At 31.3% G+C, this 24,461-nt stretch overlaps 2 protein-coding genes and 1 long non-coding RNA gene across 3 annotated transcripts; all 3 read left to right on the top strand.

Moving 5' to 3' along the window:
- The first annotated feature begins 429 nt into the window (after positions 1-429).
- Positions 430-9,853, top strand: LOC134271695 (multiple epidermal growth factor-like domains protein 10). Its single transcript, XM_062753908.1, has 8 exons — positions 430-544; positions 2,048-2,242; positions 2,572-2,820; positions 3,035-3,172; positions 6,201-6,335; positions 6,624-6,767; positions 9,252-9,353; positions 9,822-9,853. Exons 1-8 carry the CDS (start codon positions 430-432, stop codon positions 9,851-9,853), a joined length of 1,110 nt encoding a protein of 369 aa, XP_062609892.1.
- A 1,295-nt stretch (positions 9,854-11,148) lies between these two features.
- Positions 11,149-14,415, top strand: LOC134271754 (multiple epidermal growth factor-like domains protein 10). The gene is made up of 4 exons (XM_062753967.1): positions 11,149-11,285; positions 11,565-11,717; positions 12,173-12,290; positions 13,323-14,415. The coding sequence occupies exons 1-4, from the start codon at positions 11,171-11,173 to the stop codon at positions 13,507-13,509; spliced, it is 573 nt and encodes a 190-aa protein (XP_062609951.1). The 5' UTR covers positions 11,149-11,170; the 3' UTR covers positions 13,510-14,415.
- Positions 14,416-16,285: 1,870 nt separating this feature from the next.
- Positions 16,286-17,697, top strand: LOC134271764 (uncharacterized). Its single transcript, XR_009993085.1, has 3 exons — positions 16,286-16,439; positions 16,802-16,920; positions 17,611-17,697. It is a non-coding gene; the product is annotated as an uncharacterized LOC134271764 (long non-coding RNA).
- The last annotated feature ends 6,764 nt before the right edge of the window (positions 17,698-24,461 follow it).

The raw sequence follows: 24,461 nt of genomic DNA, 5'->3' as shown, positions 1-24,461 counted from the left end.
TTGTGGAATATTCAACATGTTTAAAGTGAAATAAAAGTACTCCTCTAATTAACGAAGTTTTACACTGTGAATTATTTGAACAGAAAATATTTATACAATATTGCTACAACTGAGAAAATATTGATTATGCCATCATATTTTAACTCTCCTCCAAGGGAAGAACAATAACACATTGGGACTTTATTTCTCTGGCCATTATTTAAAAAAATTTACCAAAAATAAGACTACAGTGAATTGTATGTCTTTGCTACCTATGTTAGATGATCGATTTTCTGCCAGACGAAGTTGGAACTAAACGATATCTACGCTTTTCCTTCCAATAGTAAAACTAAGCGATTTAAAGTTTGTCAAATATTTTTATCAAGAGGTAAATGGCTTTTTTATCTAAAAAAAAAAACACTAACCTTAATGCATATTGGATCACCAATAATGTGCAAGTCATTGACTAATATACATAAAATCTGGAAAACAAAATTTAAAATGCGTATAGTTTTCAAATGTTTACTTCTCTACTTCGTCAGTATGGAGTTTTCTACAGGATACGGTTTGTATGACAATTTTTTATCTCAACAAAATATTTTAAAGTTTTGCTCCCTTTCTTTAATAAATCGTTTTTAAATTACCATGCAGAAGTAAACATTCAATCGTCAGAAATAGCATTTCAAATTCAGAAAGACTTTTTTTTTAATTTCATTTTTTCGTTTTGTGGAGAGGTTCTTGAATTTACGTTATACTACACAAAGCACCAATGCTAATAATAACTTCATTTATTACATACTTGATAATAAATACAGAATTTTTGCATATGTGATATGCCTGACGTCACAATAGCCGTATCAGCCCTGCAGGATTTGCAGGGCTGATATGGATTTGCGGGACCCATAAGATCAATAGTACACCCCTAGTAAATTAAATCTAATAAACAGTAATTGTGAACATACATACATTTTGGGGGTACATATATTTTCTTAATTCTAACTTAAAGTTTTTGAAAGAATGATAATCTAAATGACCAATAAATAAATATCAAAATTACGGATCGGGCACATTTGAAAGAGAAGTAGAAACAAAGCCAAACTGCACGAGACAATAGATCGTATATATGTATGAAGTCCGTGCATGTGTATTTACTTATTTTCTTCTCAACTTAAGTGACCTGTAATTTATTTCTAACTATGTAATAAACATAATAAAACATTTTTTTCCACATCACATCTTGTATCAGTCCTCTGGTCGTCGGTCCTCCGGCTAATATTGGTGTCTCGGATTGATACAGGATATGATATGGAAAAGGTTTTGTATTATTCTCTATATACTAGCTGATGAATTAAATATCATTATACTAAATGAATCCCTCTTTAGTTTGTTGGAGATGCGAAGGTGAAGTCCGTTATGCGTAAATTATTCAACATTTACAACCATCGTTGATGTGCGTGGCATACCCAACAAACCATGAAGTGATTTTTTTTATTTACATTTCATTGTAAAAAATAACGTTTTACTGTATCTTAAATTTATCTCCTTCTGCTTTTTTCATGCGTATGGAGTAGAAAAAAGCATTGTGTGTGTATTTATATTATATCCATTATATATTGTTAAAATAATCCAGAAAATATATTAATAAATATTTTGAATAGCTGGTCGGTTGATGCTCTGTTTGGCACGTCATGTGACTTTGTATTACATTGACACAATCCAAGCATAAAAATCCTCATCTAAAGTAAGAATTAGAATGGTCACTTTTGAGGAAATAAACGACAGAAAGAACAATGATGATAGACAATGATATTACACAACTCATACAATAACTTTTATTTACAAAATTGTGTCAAGGTGTTGACAATAAAACACAAAAAAGCACAGCAATGATGGCTAAAAATGGTTTGACAGTATATCATACAAAATTCTATATTGCTTAATTCTTCAACTTGTCCAAGATGGAACAATACGTACATGTATAATTATGATTTTTCTAATGCACCGCTGAATAGGCTAGATTTTGAGTTGCATTTTTGTGTCCATTAGAGCTTTTTGCATGTATTTTCAGACGACATATCAGCACATAAGCCATCAAAACAATACAAAGATTATTTTTTTATTGGTGTTGCTCAAAATGCTGTAGACAGATCCCCATCCACCTGTTCTTCTGATGCTTCCAATCCAACATGGTGGTACGTAGATATCGGAAACATCAAGAGTATTTATGACGTAGAGATTTACTTCAGCGATTCTAATGGTTACGGTAAGTAATAAAAATACTTCTACCTCAACATGCTCAATCTAAGGGAAAACATATTAAAATCTTTTTGATTCAGTTCTGTATTTTGAAAAAATGAATATCTTCATATTTTATTAATAGTCAGTAAATTAAAAAAAAATATATTCTGTTTTGTTGAAATTTAGTGTTTTATCTAAATGATTAGTTGACGCCACAGCAAATGTCGTTTTTCCTCACAAAAATTCTACTATAATAAATTAAGGAGCATGATTACTGTCCATCAGTAATGCACATAATGAAAGATGTATTGTGTATGTGAAACAATCTTAATAATTTTTAAAATTACAATATAGAACAACGACAGAGAGAGCGTATGTATGGATACAAACTCTACATCTCTAACAGTTCAGACTTCAGTCTCCTACACGAGGCTTACTTGTGTTACAGTCATACTGGACCGGAGTTACCCGATCTTCACGTTACTCATGTATGTGTTTCCTTTGGTCGGTATGTAATCTTCTACAATGAAAGAGTTCCCGGTGTGACGTATCCTGGCAATCAAATATATACCTATACACAGCTGTGTGAAGTCATAGTACAAGGTAAATTGATTTCTTTTGAATGTAACCGATATTCACAATGTAAATGTTTCGTGATTTTGGAACGGGAAATCACAAAACTTTGACATTACGAACATTTAATTCACCTTAATTGATTACAATTTATTTGAAGGACTAAATAAGACATATTGCAAAAAAAGACAGAAATAGAAAATAGCAACAACAAGCATTTTCAATGACAAATATACGTTTTAAGGTTGTGCTAGAGATGGTGTTTATGGACGTTTCTGTAATAAGTCCTGTCCTACAAACTGTCAAGAGAGAAGGTGTTATATAACTAACGGAACTTGTGCTGGATGTAAAGAGGGCTGGATTGGGGGAAAATGTATTGATGGTAAGCTATACTTATGTACATGTAATTTAAAGAGGTTCGATACGGATCTTTTGAGCATATTCTTATTTGAATCATTGTATATTCTAGAATTTGGAGTCCCTGTTTTAATCTAATATAATTATATTAAGAAATCTAGATACAGATAGCTAAATTTAAGGTCAACGTAGTTTGAACTTTTCTGTCTTTTTCCATGGAGCTGAAGAGTTTTAATTATTGAAGAAACTGTGTGTTTTATTTTACTTTCTACGTATGGTAATGTACACTTATTCAAAAACAATTTTGGATAAAAGAAACATCTAGAAAATATGTTTCGTAATTTTTATATATTTTTCTTTGAATCATCCAAAAATTTTCATAAAATTTTATATTTCAAAATCCGTTTGTAATGCATGCTGATTTTTAATGAACATCTGATGACACTATAATCTTAGATTAAGAATATCGTGAAAAATTATTTTCAGGTAAGATACGTAGCATATGTCCTTACTGAAAAATCATACAAAATTACATTTTCTTATATAACATATTATAACTAAAGCCAAAGGTCTTGTATTATATCGTATTACATTGTCTAATAATGTCTTATCAATATCTGTTATAACCTCTTATTTTCCTTCAAATAATGTATTCCATCAAGGTATTAAAAAAATGAAATATATAGAGATATCGAATAGTATTCAAGATCCATAAAACAATACTAAAAGAGCAGAAAAAACACGGACCTCCAAAATATGAGATCAAATGCTACGGAGTATTGAGCATCCCCTGCCAGGTCACACCCGCCGCTTGCTCTTTGGTATGATCGGGAAAAAACCGACGCCAACACAATTTGCAAATAATATTACAATAATTGGTATGAAATACGCCGACAAGCATCTGATCCAACAATAAATAGCATTTAATGAAAAGACCTTTGCATCGACCACAGAACTCATGAAACCATGACCACAAACGAGATCACCGATATTCCCGCCCCATCAATGTGTGTGTCAATAACTTCCCTCCTTTAAGAAATTTTTCATACGCAGAATCAACTGAGATATATAGATTCCGTTACAGGTGATGAAAGTTTATTGCTGCATAAGTAAGGGACGGTGACGATTGCAAAATTATGGTCCTCACGTTTATCATAGTGCTTGGTTATTAGATTACGATAAACGTCTTTTTCAAGCTTAGGAAACAAGAATATCAGCGGTCTTGTATTCTTGCTTAACATCTTAAATAAAAGTTAATGCATAAGAATTAGAAACAGATATCGCTCTCTCACCTTGTCTTGCAAAAAAAATATTACTCAGCGGATATTACGAAAGTGGAAATTTTAAAACGTAAGACTAATAAAAACCAATATGGTTTAGTTTTCATAGACAAACAACTTGCAGCATTGACACACATAAAAAATGTAAAGGTGGAATCTTCTTGTTGGTCATTTCAAAGAGCATTTAAAAATAATTCATGTTCCTCCGCTTTCCACACTTTTTTAAAGACGTTGACAGACGCGTTGACAGACGTGGAACGATAACTCTTGGTAGAGTTTGCATTGCAAGGTTAATTTTGATTTTTATTTGTATGTTATGTGCACTTAAAGTATGAGGAATTTGTATAAAGGGTTCTCTTAGCTATATAAAACTACATTTTCTTTTTATGATTTTGATGAAAGCTGAAGGCCATTGACTGATTTATTAGCTTGACTTCTCTGTCCTTCTCTCTCTCTCTGTCCTCCCTCTCTCTCAGTCTCTCTCTCTCTCTCAATATTTTTCCTTTTCTTTTTGTAAAAAAGTTTTTGAAAATGCAATTAATTATTTTTTTAAAAAAAGGAAAAAAGTTTTTTTCCAAGGGTATAAAAAAAGTTTTTCCAGAATTGTATATTTGCATCATTAAATTTACAAATGTACATACACTGAAAAAAAAATTGTTATGATATCACATGACTTCGTCGATTACGTGCCGGTTATTTATAATTTTTGAATTGTTTTCACATTATCTCTTCAGCGCAGCTGATTGACATAATTATTATTTACTTCATTTTTTGCATCCTTGTTAACCTCAAATGTGCTTAGGAAAAGTTATACTATTACTTTGGTACAAGATATTTCATAAAAAAATGAAATTACCGACACATTTGAGGACATTTTCTACTCAATATCGTCATCTGTATTAAAACATAGCCGTCAAACATTTTCCCCCAAGCAAAATTCAATAAGAGTGAAGTCACCTTACAGATTTCCAAAATAAGCTCTCAAAATTTCCCCACTCATCACTTACCTCAGGCTCTTTTATCTTTATATATTTTACATCTTTCTTTGATCTTAAAAAGTCAAAATATTTATTACAATGTATGTAGATGACACTTATAGCAATAAAATGAATTAAAATAAAAAAGGTGCATTCAATTGTGTAATTAATTTTTTTAAAATGCAATTTAAGTATGAATATTAATAAAGAGTTATTTTTAAGAAAACTTAATATAATATGTTGATTAGACAATGTAATAAAATATGACAATTTACAAGTTTTTACACAACATGTGTAGAGACATTTATGCTTCCGTACTATTGTACTTCGTCATCGAAAACTCGAAGAAAACGCCATCCAGTTTAACAAAAATGCATACGAGTTTTATAGTTGAATAATTTAATTTTGGTTGTAACGCTGTATTTGATTGGATAAAAAATTTACTTTATATCGTATAAAATGGGTTGCCTACGTCACAATGACTTGTGTCAAAAACGTATCGATCCGCCTGACGTTACATTCAAATTTTGAACAAATCGAAGTCATTTTGTTAAAACAATCATCTTTTGTCTTCATCAAATGAATGAAAATTAAATTGTAAACAATGAATTTAATAGCTAACCATTTTATATGGTATAAACTGGGTTGGAACAGTTTACGCTTTTTTATAAACCGCTTCGCGGTTTATTAAGCATAAACTGATCCAACCCAGTTTATATATATATATATATATATATATATATATATATATATATATAAATATATATATAAATATATATATATATATATATATAAGCTTGTCCACATGGATATTATGGTGCAGAATGTAGGAGAACATGTCCAGAACGATGTAAAAATAATTTCTGTAATCACGTGACTGGTCAGTGTGAGGGATGTATATCAGGATGGATGGGATACGACTGCAATGAAAGTAAGTTATTCGTGGCAATCTAACATGAAATAAAAATCAAAACCAAAAAACTCTGATTGGCTTATATTTGGAATTTTGAGATATACGATTGTCATATATTGAAATGTAGTATACTTTATGACTGATTTCATATACATTATCAAATTAATTTAGAAACAAAATTACAATGACTATTTAGCACTCACACACCCATTCAAACACCCATTTGCATTTCAACTTTAAAAAAAATGTATTTTCATTTAAACTGTTTGCAATATTGTGAAATTGGGAAGGATCATTCTTCAACAGCATGTTTTCATGGAATGTACGGCGAAAACTGTGTAAAGCATTGTAGTAGAAACTGTGCAAAAGAGAAAGAAGATTGTAACAGAGAAACCGGGGATTGCTATGACGGATGTAAACCGGGTTATCGTGGCTCGAAATGTGAACAAGGTAAAAACAACATAATTTATTTGTTGTTGCTTTACATCCATCACATTTTATGTTGAATATTTGCCTATACATACATGTAAAACTTATACATGAGAAAAGAGCCACACTGTCTATGACCTTCAACTCGTTATTTAGATATATCGACCAACTATTGTCAATTAAGATGGATTTTATTTTAACCTATTTCTTTAAAAGAACTGGAGAAAAAAAAAGAATAATATTACTACATTGACAACATTGAATGATCCCCGGAAGAAAAAAATAAGATATTGCAGGTTTGCGTCATATTTTATGAAAAAATCTGAGAATCCTATACATTGGTCACTTGGGAACTTACATATTGGAATGTGTTTATGATATCTACGTGCAATAAACAAGTATTTAATGGTCTATTATAAAATGCAGTGAAACTTTTGTTCCACATGTAACCCAGCAGTAAGGCAGATGGTGTTCTCATAATTTATTAAGGAAATAAAGGCATTGATCTAAAATAAACAAGTACATAATAAGTCAAAATCACAGAAATTGAAAATAATTAACATATGAGATATTTACCTACAGTAAAAGTTTAAGAAAATTGAACTCTATGAAAAAATGTGTACTGTAAACAAATCAAATTGAAATCTTACAGACTCATTATTACTCCGTTACTACATTGAATGCAAAAATACAATTAAGTAAAAAGTTTGCAATCAAAATAATAATGTTAATCAAATCTGTATATGATAGGAAACACATAATAAAATATACAAGTTACATGCCATAAGATGAGTATGATGGATACTGGATTATAAATATACACTGAACTTCTTTCTTGGAAACGTATTACTGACATACATAGGTAAAGCGCGGTAAATTCATACATATAATGAAAAATGTATGATTGGATGACAAAATAAGAAATAAACAATCCAATGAAATCACAGAATAAAACTTTACTCAGGCAACTGAATTTATTTGCGCAATATAACTTTTAGTTAATCAAGTTTTTTTAAGATTATAAATCTCAAAACGATATGAAAGAATAAATAAAAAACGAATAAATACATATAGAAATAGATTTCATTATATCACACATATATAGTAGAGGGCATATATTTTGAGACGTATAAAAGGAGTCTCCATTCTTCATGTACTACAAAGGTCAATGTCATTTCAAGATCTCAAAGGTCAAATATTGTGACGTCATATACTGAATCTTTCAGGGTTTTTTTTTTTGGCCATTGAAATTCTTTTAATCGCCAAAATATCTGAAACTACTAGTTTCTTTTCTTTGTTTTTAATCATTTTATTCTGGGACCTATTTGAATCATTCTGTTGATTTCCTTTAAAAATTGAATTATACATTTTTTTTTAAATTAAACTGTCGCATATTTATATGTGAATTTTCAATTCCGACGCTACGTATGTTCTATTTTTACTTAATATTTTACTCAAATTTTTAAGTATTAATATAACTTACTGATTTAAAGTAACAAAAAGGTTATCTTTATTAAAAGTATTACACGAATTTGCAATAGAATGATATGGAGATTAGGAACAGTATTTAATATCAAAGATCAATAGATCAATTGATAATTCTAAGATAAAGCTCATTCTCAAGTCAAATGTCTGATTTTCTAATCTTCTAAAAGGGGTCTGATAGGCCATATTTCAGACTATGTAAGCAAAAGATGTGTGGTTGAATTTCTTTCATAACACATATCAAGAGAAATTTTGTATCCTGAAACAAAATATCAAAGTTGCAAAAAAGTGAATTTGAGGAAAAATTTGGCATATCTATTGTGTCCTACCTTAATAATAGCTACATTCATTCATATGTCGACCCTATGTATATTGTTGAGATTGATTTTCGTTTGTCATCTCAATATTTCATTGCTTATTATTAAGTATTTTTATTAAATGTTTTTGCCTTTAAAGACATCAACTACATGTATTATATGGATTTGTGTGTATTTTGTTGTTTTAATATCGTTTCAAATGAAAAAAAAGGTTGTTAAAATTTGGTAAAATTTTAGCTATGAATCGTTAAAAAATGACCACATTCTGCTTAAAAATTAGTAAAACGATTCTTTAAGGTAGAACACAACAGAAAGGTCAAATTTTTCCTCAAATTCAATGCTTCTAAAACTTTGTTATTTTGTTCTAAGAAACAAAATCTCTCTTTATATTAATATGAAAGAAATTCAACCGCACATTTTTTGCCCGCTTGGATTGAAATATGTCTATCAAAACTCCATAAGACATTTGGAAATTAAACACTCGGCTTGAGAATGAGCCTTATTTCAAAATTATATATATATATACCGATAGATATATATATATATATATATATATAGAGAGAGAGAGAGAGAGAGAGAGAGAGAGAGAGAGAGAAAGAAAGAAAGAAAGAGAGAGAGAGATGGCAGAATAAAAATGTTTTTTCTTGTTAAATGCCTTTTCCTATGTATTATTTAAAATAACTACATATTTTTTATTATACAGAATGTGATTTTGGTACTTATGGTGAAAATTGTGTTGAACTGTGTAGTGGTAACTGTCTTCATAATAGAACCTGTAATAAACTTAGTGGAGAATGCATGGGTGGTTTTGTTTTATGTATTGCAAAAAAATTGCATACTGTAAATCACTCTTTATTCTCGAGAGCTTTATTTTATAAATTTAATTACGCGAGACAGTTTGCTCGCGAAAATATAATTCTCGAGTATAATGGCCTTCCTTAAGATTATATAGAGCAGTAACCACGATTCGTGAAGAGTTTATCTCGCTATTCAAGAGACAATGATTAGCTCGCCAAAATAAGGTGAGGCGAAAATTTAGTGATCTACAGTGATAAATTTTATACATTAGATTAAACAAAAGATTTCACTAAACAAAAGAAGCTGCTTTCAATTAAACGAGAAAACTTACCCATTTATTCAGTCATAAGAAACAAAAAAAAATGATGTAGTATATAAGGATTTCTAATACGCTAATCTCATCATATAACCTTAACATAAGGTGCTGTGAAAAAACGGGATTGTTTTTTGCCACCTGAATTTGAATTTTGAACAGGAACAAATTGCGTCATCAACAGAAATGAATAACGTAACTAAATCATGAAAGCTTTTAAGAATACTAAACTAGAAAGTATTAATTTTTCATTTGTTACTAAAATTGTTCATCTACATGTAACATCCTATAAAGTATCTTACTCTGATTTTGCACATATCTCAAGATTAGCGTGTGGTCTTTTCTTTTTACTGGCGTTTTTCATTCTCAAGAGTAAGTAGTCAAAATATGTCCCGAAAGCAGATATCTTCATTTACAAAAACAATTGTTTATTGGTCGATCAATGTCGATCCACTCTAAGCACAACTTCAGAAATAAAACAATCGTTTTTAACAGCAAGGGTATATGAGGAGAGTACTGTATCAGGAACCCTTTGCGAGCAATGATTATATAAAATCTTGCCGTAATGATTTTTCGTGAATGGAATATGAAGAAAAGAACAGTAATCAAGCTCAACAACTCTACTAAAGAAGGAAAATTTGTACCAGAGCAACCACAGACTTCTAAACATCAGGATTAGCAATCAGGTGGCATTGAGTCAATCTGTGCTTATCGTCCACATCAACCGTATGCTTCTAGTTACATGATCTCGTTGACGAAAATATCCAAATATAATTCAAAGTAAAAGCACTGACGTAAAAAGTTGAATGAAAAACGTCAGATTAGAATAACTTAAGCATACTACATTATGATGCTTCTTTAAAGGTCTCATCTCTGCGTCACATAGTAGGATTCGACAATCCTACGACATGATCTCTGATTCTAGGATAGAACACCATAAACGGAGAACAAACTTCAGTCAAAATTTTAAATCAATTCAAAGTTGGAATTAATTCTGACATATTAAAAAAAACTAAAAATTTCAACATGCATTAAAAAATTGTATGTTACATAAAATTGCATTTTTCAATGAACATATGTTACATGGAATTCAAGATAATCAAAACCAAATTTTAGACTTTAGAGTTTCTTCTCATAAATATTCTATGGTTTTGAGGTATAGACAAACGCTCTGCAAATCGCAATCAACAATAATCAACGAATCATAAAACTTTCCGATAAGATTGAGAAAAAAATTACTTAACCACTTATATTTATGTACCCTGTACCCTATTAACACTTTTTTGGTACATTTTGTACAATGAACATTTTGTAAAATTTTAATTTCTAAAATTAAAAGCAACTTCAACTTACAATAATAGTTACTGGTACTTCGGGTAATAGTTTTTTTTTTTTTTTTTTTTTTGTTTTTGGAAAGTACAACATTGTACATGTAATCTGAATTGAATATTCTTACACGAACCGGACTCTCTTCATTCTATTCAGAATGTAGAAATGGTAATTATGGCTTTATGTGCAAAGAGAACTGCAGTGGAAATTGCTTGAATAATGAAACTTGCTACCATATTGACGGGCATTGTATGAAGGGATGTGAGACGGGATTTCAAGGCGAGAAATGTGACGCACGTAAGTTTTCTGTTGAGTTGGGTTACTTGTACTATACGTAAATGTACCAATTATAAAAGCGACTGCATGTAGAATGTACAAAGCCTCACTCGTTTTATTTGTTAATTTATTTAGCGGTCAGAAACGTATTTATTCCAAAAACTTTAATACACGTCCTTGGTTTCATAGATAAAATGTTTAAACTAGGTTTTTTTTATTGATACCAGCAAAGAATAAACATAACATCATATAAGGTCATATGTAGCACCGGTTACCAGTTTTATATATTTGTTGCCTCAGTATGTCCACCTGGAACTTTTGGAGAAGACTGTGCAGGGAATTGTAGTGGAAACTGTGATAACAATGATACTTGCTACTTCATCAATGGACATTGTCTCTGGGGTTGTCGTGATGGATTTCGAGGAAAGCGCTGTGATGAACAAAACAGTCCTGGTGCGAAAAAGAAAATATTTTCTTTATTGTAATCCTAACCAAATGCAAGTTACATATAGTTATATATCAGAAAGTTTCTGATCATGAGTATGAGAAATAAATTAAATATATCAACTGTTCATTTTCAAAGCACAAAACAATTTCAAAGATTGAATAACAAACAAAAGATTTAATGCTATAATAAAACATAAGGAAATCATATTTTATAGGTTTATTGACACATCATTAAACATAAATGTATATAAATTTTAGGAAATATAATTAATCAAAGATTAACGCGTTACAAAAGTTAAGAATGAAATTTTACATTTTCAATTGTTATATTCTAGAAATTTCAGTCAAAAGAAATTGTCTCATTTTATGTAAATCATATTCAGAAAAATATGCTGATGACAGGAAATTCTCTGCTTTGATTGGTGTAAATGTGATTATAAATCTTTATGTTTTTGTTACAGTAGCACTTACGGGATCTTGCATCTATGGAATAGACTATGTTTATGGCCTAACAGCAGGACTGGTTATTTCCTTCATATTGAATGTAGGATTCCTCTTTACAGTAATTAAACTCATCAGGTATTATTAAAATGGAAACAAGATCTAGAAGACATATTCAAATAAATATGCCGGGACGAAGCAACCGGGGGGGGATTCAGCCCCTCCCCCCCCACACACACACTTTTTACCATAGCATAGTGATATCAAGGAAATGTAGGAAAATGTTGGGAAAAATTTTGGAAGTGAAAGTAACTTGACTTTGTAAAAGTTGGCCAATACCACCACCACCAACACCCCTCCACCCACCCCCACCCCCAAGAAATAGGATTTTTCAGATTGGGCAACTTTTAATTTTCCGTGTTCTTTTTGTTTTGTTTTTTGATTTTTTTTTTTTGGCTTGTCAACTTTTTAAGATAAGTAAAAAAAAAAAAATGTTTCTCTAGTTGCCCCCCCCCCCCATTCCACTTTCAAAAACGATGCTACGTGCCTGATATGGACTATGACTATGGTTCCTTGTTAAATATATATCTATTGACTGTATTCGAGGGCAACATGCATTTTATCGGATATAGAATCACACTGTTTGTCTGAGTCCGATAGGCCAAAGGAATCCGTTTGGTCCGAGGGTTAACAACACGCATTTTGCCTAAGAACACATGAAATAAATGTTTTGTAATACCTTTTATTATTTAGAAGTAAAAATGTTATACGCATTTACTGGGTAACTCGTGCAGTCTTTCCTAATGTAAACTTGTATTAACTCCATCAATTCTGTCACGTTCGAACACCATCAAATGCAATTGAGATTCAGATGCATGATCCTTCCCTCCTGAAGTACATGTAAACGGACCATCTCATGGGCAGGTCTGAAATCTTTCTCTGCGGCCAAACATGAATTTCTTTTGAAGGTCCATTAAACATAAGCCTTTTTTCATATAGATTTGTATATTAGGAAATCATTTTTATGGAATAAACCATTTTTTAAATTAAGAGTTGTATAAAATTCGTAAATAAAATTTATTATTAATAATTAGTTTTTTATTTAATATTTCCAGGACACGTAATGATGCAGTATAGTTTCAAACTAATAGTAAACATTGTTCACTTCAGAAAGAAGAAAAATAAACAGGGAACTGACCATTCTACATCCGAGGTCAATGACAGAGAAGGTTTCCAGCAAAGATCAATACCTGTCAGCCATGTTGAAAACCACGCATACGAGGAACTGAATGCCACACAATCCGTCCATATTTACCAAAATCTCTCGCTTAATGATAACAAAACAAGCTTTATGTAATATTGGTGATCATATCATACCGATCAACCATCCAAATATAACATAGCACATTGTGTGAATATTGTCATTTATTAGATGACAATACATCAAATATTATCATTCTATATAATGATAACAACAACAATCTAAGGGGAGATCCAGACAATACTGACATCACAAGTTGCTTTTATAAAATCCCTGAACATGACAAAGAGATCTCCCCTGTTACATAACTTTACAAAAGTTTTGACAAAATATAATTACAGCATTATGATTTAAATTTTGAATATGTAACGTACATCATTAAAATATTCAAATAGATATTATTTAAGGTTCCTGTTATGAGTATAAATCAAAACAACCACCAACTAACCAATGAACGTTACTGTCTATTATAATTTAATCATTACTTGCAAATTGTCCGGATTTGTCAATAAAGATGAGACATATCCCATGCCTACAAACTTTTTTCTGCAAATCTGGCATCGCTCTCTTGATATCAATTAACGAAATGAAAGAAGATGAATTTGAGAAAATTGTCATATATCATTAAAATTTTGTACATATATAAAACCAACACTAACTTATAAATTTAGTGGCAAATATGGAGTAACTACAAAAAGTAACCCTATCTAAACGATGCAATTCATTGTATGGTGTACAAGTAGGAAGGTGGTGCAGTACTTAAGAGTTCCAATGAAAAATCTGTATATAATATTTAAAATCCTATGGAAAAGTAATTACTACACAGTATTTTGGAAATGTAAATGTAAATTCTTAATATTGTATTAAAAACTATAATTCCTCAAATTTTGGTGTGATGCATAAGTAAATATGAATTTTATAACGTTTCATATACACTTGGTTGAAATCCGACTTTTTGAAATTGACGGCTGCGTAGACACAGGCGGCGCACTGACCTGTGATCTTGAATTCGCTCTTATGGAAATTTAAGCGTCATTAATGTTTGATAGACAAGGAAATATTTTCTGGTGCTTAGTATTTAAAATTTCTGAAATGGTTTCTCTATGTATGTGAATAACGAAAACTATAAAAAGACAGGCATACAATTTTGGAAAGAATGCCACTGTTCAAATTCATAGAAGACGAAAAGCCTATAGAAATACAGGGTTTTCAAAATATTATATTTTCCTTCGTGTACATACATATACTTTATTTACATATTTTAATGTTTAATCATATCATAATAATTAAGATGTTTCACATTTATTTCTATAATCGTTTTGATTCAATAAAGAGAATGATTCTCACAGGTAAAACGAATATCGTTTTTAAAATTTGAACCATCAACATTTGTCTTTTTCTAACTTGCAGTAATTGCTCCGGGTGTTAAAGAACGATATCATTTCAAATCGTTTTAATCGAATTGTTTTCAAGTGAACATGATAAAACTTCGTAATTTCCTGCCAAGAACTCGCCTTAACCAACCAGATAAGTTTATAAAGATTTAATTTCTTAAAAAAATATGAGCTCAGTCTACGAAGTTTTGGGAGACCTTCGTACATAATCCCAGTCCCATACCAGCAAGCATAATTTTCCAATCCGAAGACCGTAAGCCAAATTTTTGTTGAAGCTGCACAAAATGGAAACAATAACTTTATCTTCTGGAGATAGACTTACTATCTTTGTCTAAAAGCATAAAGAAAAATACCCCTAAAATCATACGACAGACCTGATGGCATACAGAGTGACAGGGCGTTAATGATTCATATGACTTTATGAGTTATTCTAACTCAGTGTTATTTAATAGTGAGTCCACAATGCGCTTAGTGTGTCCTTGTGTGCTGGTAAAACCATTCGAGGTTATCCTCTGTAGCTTCATTTCATTTGATTAAGCAATGTGAAACAGAAGTTTGTGATCAGCTGTATTCGTATCAGACATGAAAATGTTCCACAATATTAAGATCTCTATCTGTTTTGTCTTTGATATCTCTTTGAAAATTAGGTGAGTTGATTTCTTACTCATTCAACAAGTCAATTTTTCTAAGCGAAAGGACATGAGCTAAGGAGGCCTAATATTCTTCGTCCGTTAAACAAATTATCCAACGTTTCCAAATACCGTTGATGCCCTGTCATACCCACCAAACTACAAGGATTCCTTAAACAATCTGATTATAGATTATGATATTCCTAATAAATGTTCGATTTCAGACGTTTTCTTATACCAACTGACTATGGAATATTCTGTCTATTTGATACATCCGTATGGATCATGGTGTGTATCCTGCAATTCAAGTGGTGGTGTCTCCATATAAGTGAGAAATTCTCAATAGGGACAACATTCAATCAACCAATCAATCAATCAATATCATTCATTTTTGCACAAGTTGTATAATTAAATACAGTAATGTTTTAGCAATGTTTACGTAAATGCTTTTTGAAGCCTGTCCAGCTGGAAAATATGGAGCCGAATGCAAGAAATCATTTGCAGACTATTGTGGAAATAGCATTTCCTGCAATCTCGTGACTGGTCAATGTGAGGGATGTCTACCTGGATGGATGGGATATGATTGCAATGAAAGCATGATGTGTGTAAAAAATATCCTTGAGTTAATTTGACGCAAATATAAGAATTTTTCATTATACCAGACAATGAGACTTAGTTGATGATAATCTAAGTTCATGAGCATTAAACCAAGAACACTAAATCACTGCACATTTTAAATTGATTGCTTTTTCTTGAGATAACGTCATTAAAAATGGTGAACGTACATAAGCAATAACTATACATATTAGTTCTTCCTTTAGCACAGACTGCTTGTTTTTTTCTCAATTTTAGTGCCCCCCTTGCAAGTATTTAGCAGACTATGAGAAAATATGTAGTGTAAACTGCATTAACAATGACACCTGCTACAATGTCGATGGATATTGTCCTCGGAGTTGCCGTAATGGATTTCGAGGAAATCGCTGCGATGAACAAGGCATTGACGGTATGTGTGTTTTAGTAAACCGTTTCCATGAATTCGATATAATTTCACACAAATGTACATCATATGCAGTTAACCCACATCCAAAAAAGTAATTCCTTCATCTCAGAAATGACATTTATTCATCAATTTGTACACGTTCGTCAAAACATTTTTGATATTCTAACAATACTTTTGAAAGAGGATTTTAAATACATTGTTCAAAATACAATATTACGATTTTTTCAGTGTAAATGACAATTAGTAAAGATTAATTATTTTAAACTTAAAAATAGATTTTACAGGCTCCTGTCAAGACAAATATTACGATTTTTTCAGTGTAAATGACAATTAGTAAAGATTAATTATTTTAAACTTAAAAATAGATTTTACAGGCTCCTGTCAAGACAAAAGAAACAACGTTGCCGGATTAGTAGCGGTTTTGGTTATTTCTCTCCTGATCGATGTTGGACTTTTCTTTATAGTGCTTTACTTCATCAGGTATGTTTAGTTTTCCCGATGAAATCTCTATTTCATATTTATATCCGCTGAGTAATTTTTGTTTTATTTCTATCGAAGACAATTCCCTTTACTTTTGTAGCAATACCTGTATATCCTCATCACCTTCATATGAGGTTGATATCTTAATTATTCCAGTTGAATCGATACGCAAGTACATGCTCTATGTACGATTAAAAAAATGAAGAAAGCTATTTAAGGAATCACTGTATAGTTAGTATAGTGTGCCAGGGCATCAATGATAGTGGAAAACATGGGATAATTTGCAGAACAGGCGACTGCTCAGCTCCCGACATGTACTTTTATTTAGACTTTGAGAATGATCACCATTTTTTTTTGTATATTACACATTAACACACTACTGCATGAAAATTGTTTTCATTTGCGCTTGTTGAAAATTTAATTTCCAAAGAATGAAAAAAAGAAACATTTGTATAATTTTTGAGTTTAAAATCTACATTACAGAGGCAAAATCAAGACAGTTTATTTTGAAATTACTGCTCATTTTCATTGGCAAGTTTTTTTTCTTACTTAAACATACTGTGAATCCAATCTTGAAAAAAATTGGATATATTTATCTGTTTTCTTTTATTCGTTTTGTATATAATTTAAGTTAAAATTTAAGTTAAAATGTATCACATAAAAGTAAAACGAAGGCAGTATTCACTACGGGAAGAAAAAGAACGAGAAAGGAACTGACCAGCCTTCCTACGAGGTGATTGACAGAGGCGGTTCTCATCAAAGTTCAACATCTGGCGGCCATCTTGAAATTCATAGATCGTAGGATCTGAAAGCCACATGATCCACAAAAGAAAATTTAATTTCCAAAGAATGAAAAAAAGAAACATTTGTATAATTTTTGAGTTTAAAATCTACATTACAGAGGCAAAATCAAGACAGTTTATTTTGAAATTACTGCTCATTTTCATTGGCAATTTTTTTTTCTTACTTAAACATACTGTGAATCCAATCTTGAAAAGAATTGGATATATTTATCTGTTTTCTTTTATTCGTTTTGTATATAATTTAAGTTAAAATTTAAGTTAAAATGTATCACATAAAAGTAAAACGAAGGCATTATTCACTACGGGAAGAAAAATAACGAGAAAGGAACTGACCAGCCTTCCTACGAGGTGATTGACAGAGGCGGTTCTCATCAAAGTTCAACATCTGGCGGCCATATTGAAATTCATAGATCGTAGGATCTGAAAGCCACATGATCCACAAAAGTCCTTCAAGTTTATCAAAACCTCCGCTCAATGACACAAAAACAATGTCTTTATAGCAAAAGTAAATATTATACAATTATGGACTCTTTTGGTTTTTGATATGGTTTGTTATTCACTAGAAGAACATTGATATTGATCGAGGCGAATGCACGGAGAATATGTTGTGCTTGCGCTTGTATAAATACACTATATAAAAACGATTATTAATTAAAAAATGAAATATAAATACAGTATATCATAACGATTATTAAATAAAAAATGAAATACATATTTATTTGTTTTAAATAACAGAATATCTAGTAGCCTATTATTATGTCCGATGCATTCCAGATCTAGTGCTGGACTTTGCGAAGGAACAGACACTACCGTTTCAAAGGCTTGAATTTAAGTTAGACTCCAACCTGGTGCCTCCCAGTAACACACAAAGCAACCTAAAATTATAAACTGGTAGATCATTGAGACATTTTCCTGTAAGATTTACAGGAGCCTGGACAGAGAAAAAAAATGTGAGATCGTATCATCAAATAAAATACAAATGTACATGATTTATAGAATGCATTAAGTGCAATTCAACCATTCTTCATACGCCACTACAACATTGTTTTTCTCCTCAAAAATAATATTCATATAACATGCCTAGCATTCATTCACTTAATTTGGTCCGACTAAGAAGTGTAAACTCAATTTATATAAACCAACAAACATTTTTTTAATGTATACAGTAAAACTCGTTTAGTACGAACACGGATATTGCGAATTTACGGATATAGCGAAGTTATTTTGGATCCCCAACTATATGAATTTAATGAATTCCTTATACGGATATAAGGAATTTCGGATAGAGCGAAGTGATTTCATAGGTCCCTGTGACTTCGTTATAACCGAGTTTTACTGTACTATCTCTTAGCACATTAATACAATAAAAATGTATATTACATGTATATGTACCAGAATCTAATCATATGCTCATATAGTACAGTTATGGCCCTACTTTGCCTGTGGTATTTGACAAATTAAAAAGGGCGTAGATAATAATAACATCGATTTAAAGAATCTACAAACAATACAAATAAGTGAACAGGGTATTAACACAGTACCATCAAAAATTCCAATGGGATGAAGGAGTAAGTATCCACTGTTGGAAGGACATTTGCTGTGTGTCCTAACTGGGAGAGGGATCGGTTGAACACATATGGCGGGGGCTACTGTGAGGAAAATATAAGGATAAGTGAAAAAGAATATTCATATGGAAAATGTGCCTGTGGTTGTTGATATGGTACGCATCTTCCAGCCTGTGGTTGTTGATATGATACGCATCTTCCAGACGTTTTTATGTAAAAAGATGTGCATTATTGTGTTTTGAAGTTCTACTATATTGCCAGATTGATCCCTCCAATGAAATCAAAGTGATTTTGGATTTGTATCGTCTGTAATCGAGCTAAAGATTGATGCTGTATCACTAAAGAAGTTTATACAGTGGAGCCTCATTTATCCAGACGCTTTGGTTCCTAGTCAATTTGTCTAAATATGTGAAGAGTGCGGATATCTGAATAACCAGTTAAACAAGACAAAATAACATTAAAAAATTCCTTTCCCATGAAAGTCGTCCGAATACTGAAGCATCCGGATATCTGAAGGTCCGCTCTATACAAATAGCAAAGCAAAGTGTGGTTTAAGGTTTCGTCAAAGGTCAACATGTCCATTTTTTTTTTTACAATAGCCCATAACTATATGAGGCTAAAATGTTAAAACTTTTACAGTTTATAAATTTTTCATTGATTAAGACATAGAAAGTATCACTTGATAAAAAAAATACATGGAATAATATTAATTGAGAAAAATTCTTCTTAAGTATGCATATATTTTCAAAAAATACACCTAATTAATTATGTGCTCTTAGTAAAAACCATCACTGCATAAACAAAATGTGTTTATCAATGAAGGGCAAGTTGGACTTGGATAGTCTCTGGAAAGTTTTTTTCATTGTTTATTTTGTCAAACTGTTAAGACTTGAAAGTGAAAGTACATTGCAAATGGTAAATTCTATAGGGGTCTTGTCTTTATATATGTTATGCTTTCAACAAGAAAACAATCTTGACGCAAGCGTCAAAGATATCAGGCCGCAAAACCTCTTAAGGACATTTTGAACACTAGATGGAATGTTCTATCATTAAAATGATAAATCTGCCCCGGCCCCGGTGGTGAAGGCTTGTTCCGAGACACAGTTAGATTATTCTAACTGTTCAACTATTTTTAGTCAACCAATCTACACGTATCTTTGTCTAATATCATATCAAAAAAACTAATAAATTTATTTTAAAATATGTCTTATAGTGTAGATTACAATTTATCCCATTTTATGTCAAATGATGGGTGTGTCAAATTACACGAAAGTACCCTGAAATTAGGATGAAGAGTACAGAGGGCCCTATTTCAAACACAGAGCAATCTTGGATTATAAATTTATAAGAATGGATGCCTACCTGTAATCTTTGACATACCAACCCTCATGTTCACCCAAAATTATGGACACTTGGCCCATTTAAAAAAAAATCCACATTGGTGCAAACAATTAACATATGTAGTTTAGTCAGAACTTTGTTTGTTCATAACCCTTAACCAAGATTATCGTCCGTTTCCTCGTGGAAAGTCTTTTTAAAATAATCCATGATCCAAAATCTTAATTGGTGTTGATTCCTTTTTGTTCAATTTTTACAATTTATTGAAAATGCAAATGGGAATTATGCTATATGTATGCATTATTTCCAAAAAATTTTTGGAATTACTGAGATGTGTTCCACCATTTACATGAGTCAATCTGTTTTACATCTTTGGCCTTGTTCTCAAATACTTGCCCGTGGGTTGAGATGTATGATAATATAATCTTGAGGCCACTTTAATTTTACAATCAACTGAAAACTGGCCTTGTTCCAAGATCATAAACTGAGAATACAGTTAAGTCAAAATTTTTCAGTCATTGTAACTTTTAAAAATGAATTTCAAAATGAAACAAAATTTTCAAGCTTTGTTTCTTTTAAAATATTTAACAAACTTGCAAGTTTTAGAGTATGTTTATTGAATAATGATGAAAATATCACAAATCTAAATTGTCACTTAAGTTTATTCTCAGTTTATGGTCTTTTAGCGAGCTTGTCATTGCAAAGAGCATATCTATCCTTTTCGGATTTCATAAGGAATTTAAAGGGACTTAGTGAAATTATCATGTTTTAATAATTTGAAAAACTGTGCATTATAAATTTATATTAATATATAATAAACATTTTAAAAAGTTATGGACATGTCTGAAGTTTTAAACAGCGTAAAAGGTATAGTTTTACTTGAAAGGAATGCTCCATTTAGAAGACAATGATTGATTGATTGATTGATTGATTGATTGTATACTGTTTAACATCCCCCTCCAGAATATTTCACTGATATGGAGACGTCACCATTGCCGGTGAATGGCTGCAAATTTAGGCCTATGCTCGGCACTTACAGCCTTGAGCAGGGAGGGATCTTTATCGTGCCACACCTGCTGTGACACGGGGCCTCGGTTTATACGGTCTCATCCGAAGGACCGCCCCATTAAGTGGCCTTTTACGACAAGCAAGGGGGTACTGAGGACCTATTCTAACCCGGATCCCCACGGGGTTTTAGAAAACAATGAATATGAAGCAAATAGTTTAATCATAGTTGTATGTGGTTTGGATTTCCATGAGAAAAAAGTAATATGTATACATTAAAAAAAGGTTTAATTACAATAATATATGGTTTGGATTTCCTTCCCCCCCCAAAAGATATGATATAAGCAGATAAATGATTTATTACTTAATCCGAAACAAACACCGTACAAGTTCCTATCTTCGGTTGAACTTTACTTTCTGCGTAGTCTATTTAAAGAATGGCTAGCTAACCTTAGTTTATGCGGCATTTATGTAACGTTTATTTTAATACATAGAAGAACTTTAATATATTAAAATATTTTTTTAATAATAAAACAATAAAATATGTACGTAAAAGGAAAGAGAGTTGTACGTTGTTATCTAAAGTTTATTAATAAATTGAAAACCATTAATCCCGCAGAAACGCATGTACAAAATCAAAACCCGTATCAGGACAGACCGCGCTCTAATCGCATCATTTCGTGTCTTTCCGTCAGAGGTGGGAAAAACAACCTCGAATGTATTAACATCACCGGATGTTTAAAATTCATACATCTTCTTGTTTATTCAAATATAGTGTAGACGGAGATAGAAGTTCCTTCTATGGACTATTTTAGGTAATATCATTACATTGAATAAAATTGAACTCCATATTCCACAGAGTAAAGGTCTCCATGCATTTATTTCAAAGATCGTGAAAAGGGGGTGTTGTAATGGCGTCTTCCTAGTACATTCGAGGTCGTTTTTCCGCTAGTCGGAAAGGCCCGAGAAGTTGCGATTGACTGCGCTCTTGCGCGGCCTATAAAAACAGCCTTTCAGAGACCATTCACGCCCAACTTGCCCTTTAATGATAAACATATTTTATTTCTACAATGTTGGTTTTCACAAAAAGGACAGAATTAAGCTGGTGCATTTTTCTTTAAATATGCACATTTTCTGATATAATTTTTCTCAAAAAATATCTCTTTTAAAATATTTGTTATCAAGTGATACTTTCTTTCTATTAATCAATGAAATATTTATAAACTGTAGAGGTTTTGACTATATACCACACATGATTTTGGAGCTATTGTAAAATAATTTTTTAGACATGTTGACCTTTGACGAAACCTTAATGAGGTTTAAATGTAAATAAGTTATTAGATGAAAACAGTTTTAACAATACAAATCAGATGATTACAGGTACCGTAGAGGAGAAAACACCCTCTATCTACAGGGTGTTTCATAATATATGTCACACATCTAAATGGACATTATCTGAATATGAAGCGTGGTACCCAAAACACTGTAGCTATGTGTATTGATCTAAAATTATTATGTTGCAAATTATCGGAAAATTATAATATACCATGAAGTTACTGATTATATAATCATTGATGTCATAATACCAGCTTTTCTCAAAATGGTGTACAACTTGCAGCAAAAATATTTTATTATAAGAACAATATCTTAAATATTGTACAGGGTATGATGATGAAAAATATCCACAAAGAAATTTCTGCCTAGTTTTCATATATTGAAATAATTGGAGATTTGAACAAAATAATAATGTAAAGGTGAAATTCAGTTAAATTCTGTCTCCAACCCGACACCACCCAAAAAATCAAGAAGAGATAAGAACAATACCAAAGTGAATCAATTATGGAAAATACTAGAACCACACGAAAGTGACATCTATGTTTAGGGAAATGGAATATAAAACAATGCCGGAAAATGTATCAAGTGTATTTGGAAATCTTTAATATTAATTGAGAGTGTCTGCAAACAAGATTTCAGCATTTAAAGCCAAATGACTTTCAGAGTCAGTTAAATTTTGCAAGATTTCTTCGAAAGAAGTGGACACCAACACATACCGGTAGTTCTGAAACGATACATTTATTGAAATACAACTTTAAATAAAAAAAAAAGATATGCACTTTGTGGGGTTCTAAAAGCCAAATATAAAACAAGAAATGTCTCAAGTATCCTTTGAAGCTTATAAAATGGTGGTAAAAAATTTTTGAGCCTGAGTCTCTTAAGTTATTTAGGACAATGTCAGAAAAACAGTTGGAGAGTAACATTTTAGGATTTGTTGCCATTATAGTAACTGAAATGGAAAATTTTCGATACCTCTTACTCAAAATAATAATTTTGAATATCTGATGATTAAGATGATATATAAAATGTATATGTAGTTTTGTTGTCATTTATCTATCTGTCTTTAGATGTGTGACATATATTGTGAAACACCCTGTGTTTGCCACATCTGCCGTGTCCCCCACGTATGATCTCTTAAACCCTAAATGCATAGACAATTCAGTGTAAACTCCATATATATTTTTCTGAAATAATGCAGTGAATTATCAATGAGCATCAATTCCCTCTGCAAGTTACATCAGTCAAGGTTCTCCATGGACCGTTTAACTAGCAGCCCCGCCACAGTTAAATTATGTAGAGACACAATAAAAAAAATCAGCACCTCACGTATTAGCGCCACCGTAAGCTATTACATCTACGTATGTAGTTTATTTTTTATGCAAACCTGTAAATTTTCTTTAAAAAGTGCCAATTCTTTGATTTGCACAATCAATATCAATTATCTTCTACACCTCACTGGACACATGGATGCAAAAAGACTACTCGATCTTCACACTTCA

The sequence above is a fragment of the Saccostrea cucullata genome, unplaced genomic scaffold, assembly GCF_032062105.1.
Source record: "Saccostrea cucullata isolate Sc308-1 unplaced genomic scaffold, CSIRO_AGI_Scuc_v1 ctg2287, whole genome shotgun sequence".
Classification (NCBI taxonomy): domain Eukaryota; kingdom Metazoa; phylum Mollusca; class Bivalvia; order Ostreida; family Ostreidae; genus Saccostrea; species Saccostrea cuccullata.
The sequence above is the reverse complement of the archived record's forward strand: the minus strand, read 5'-3'. Positions and strand labels throughout refer to the sequence as shown.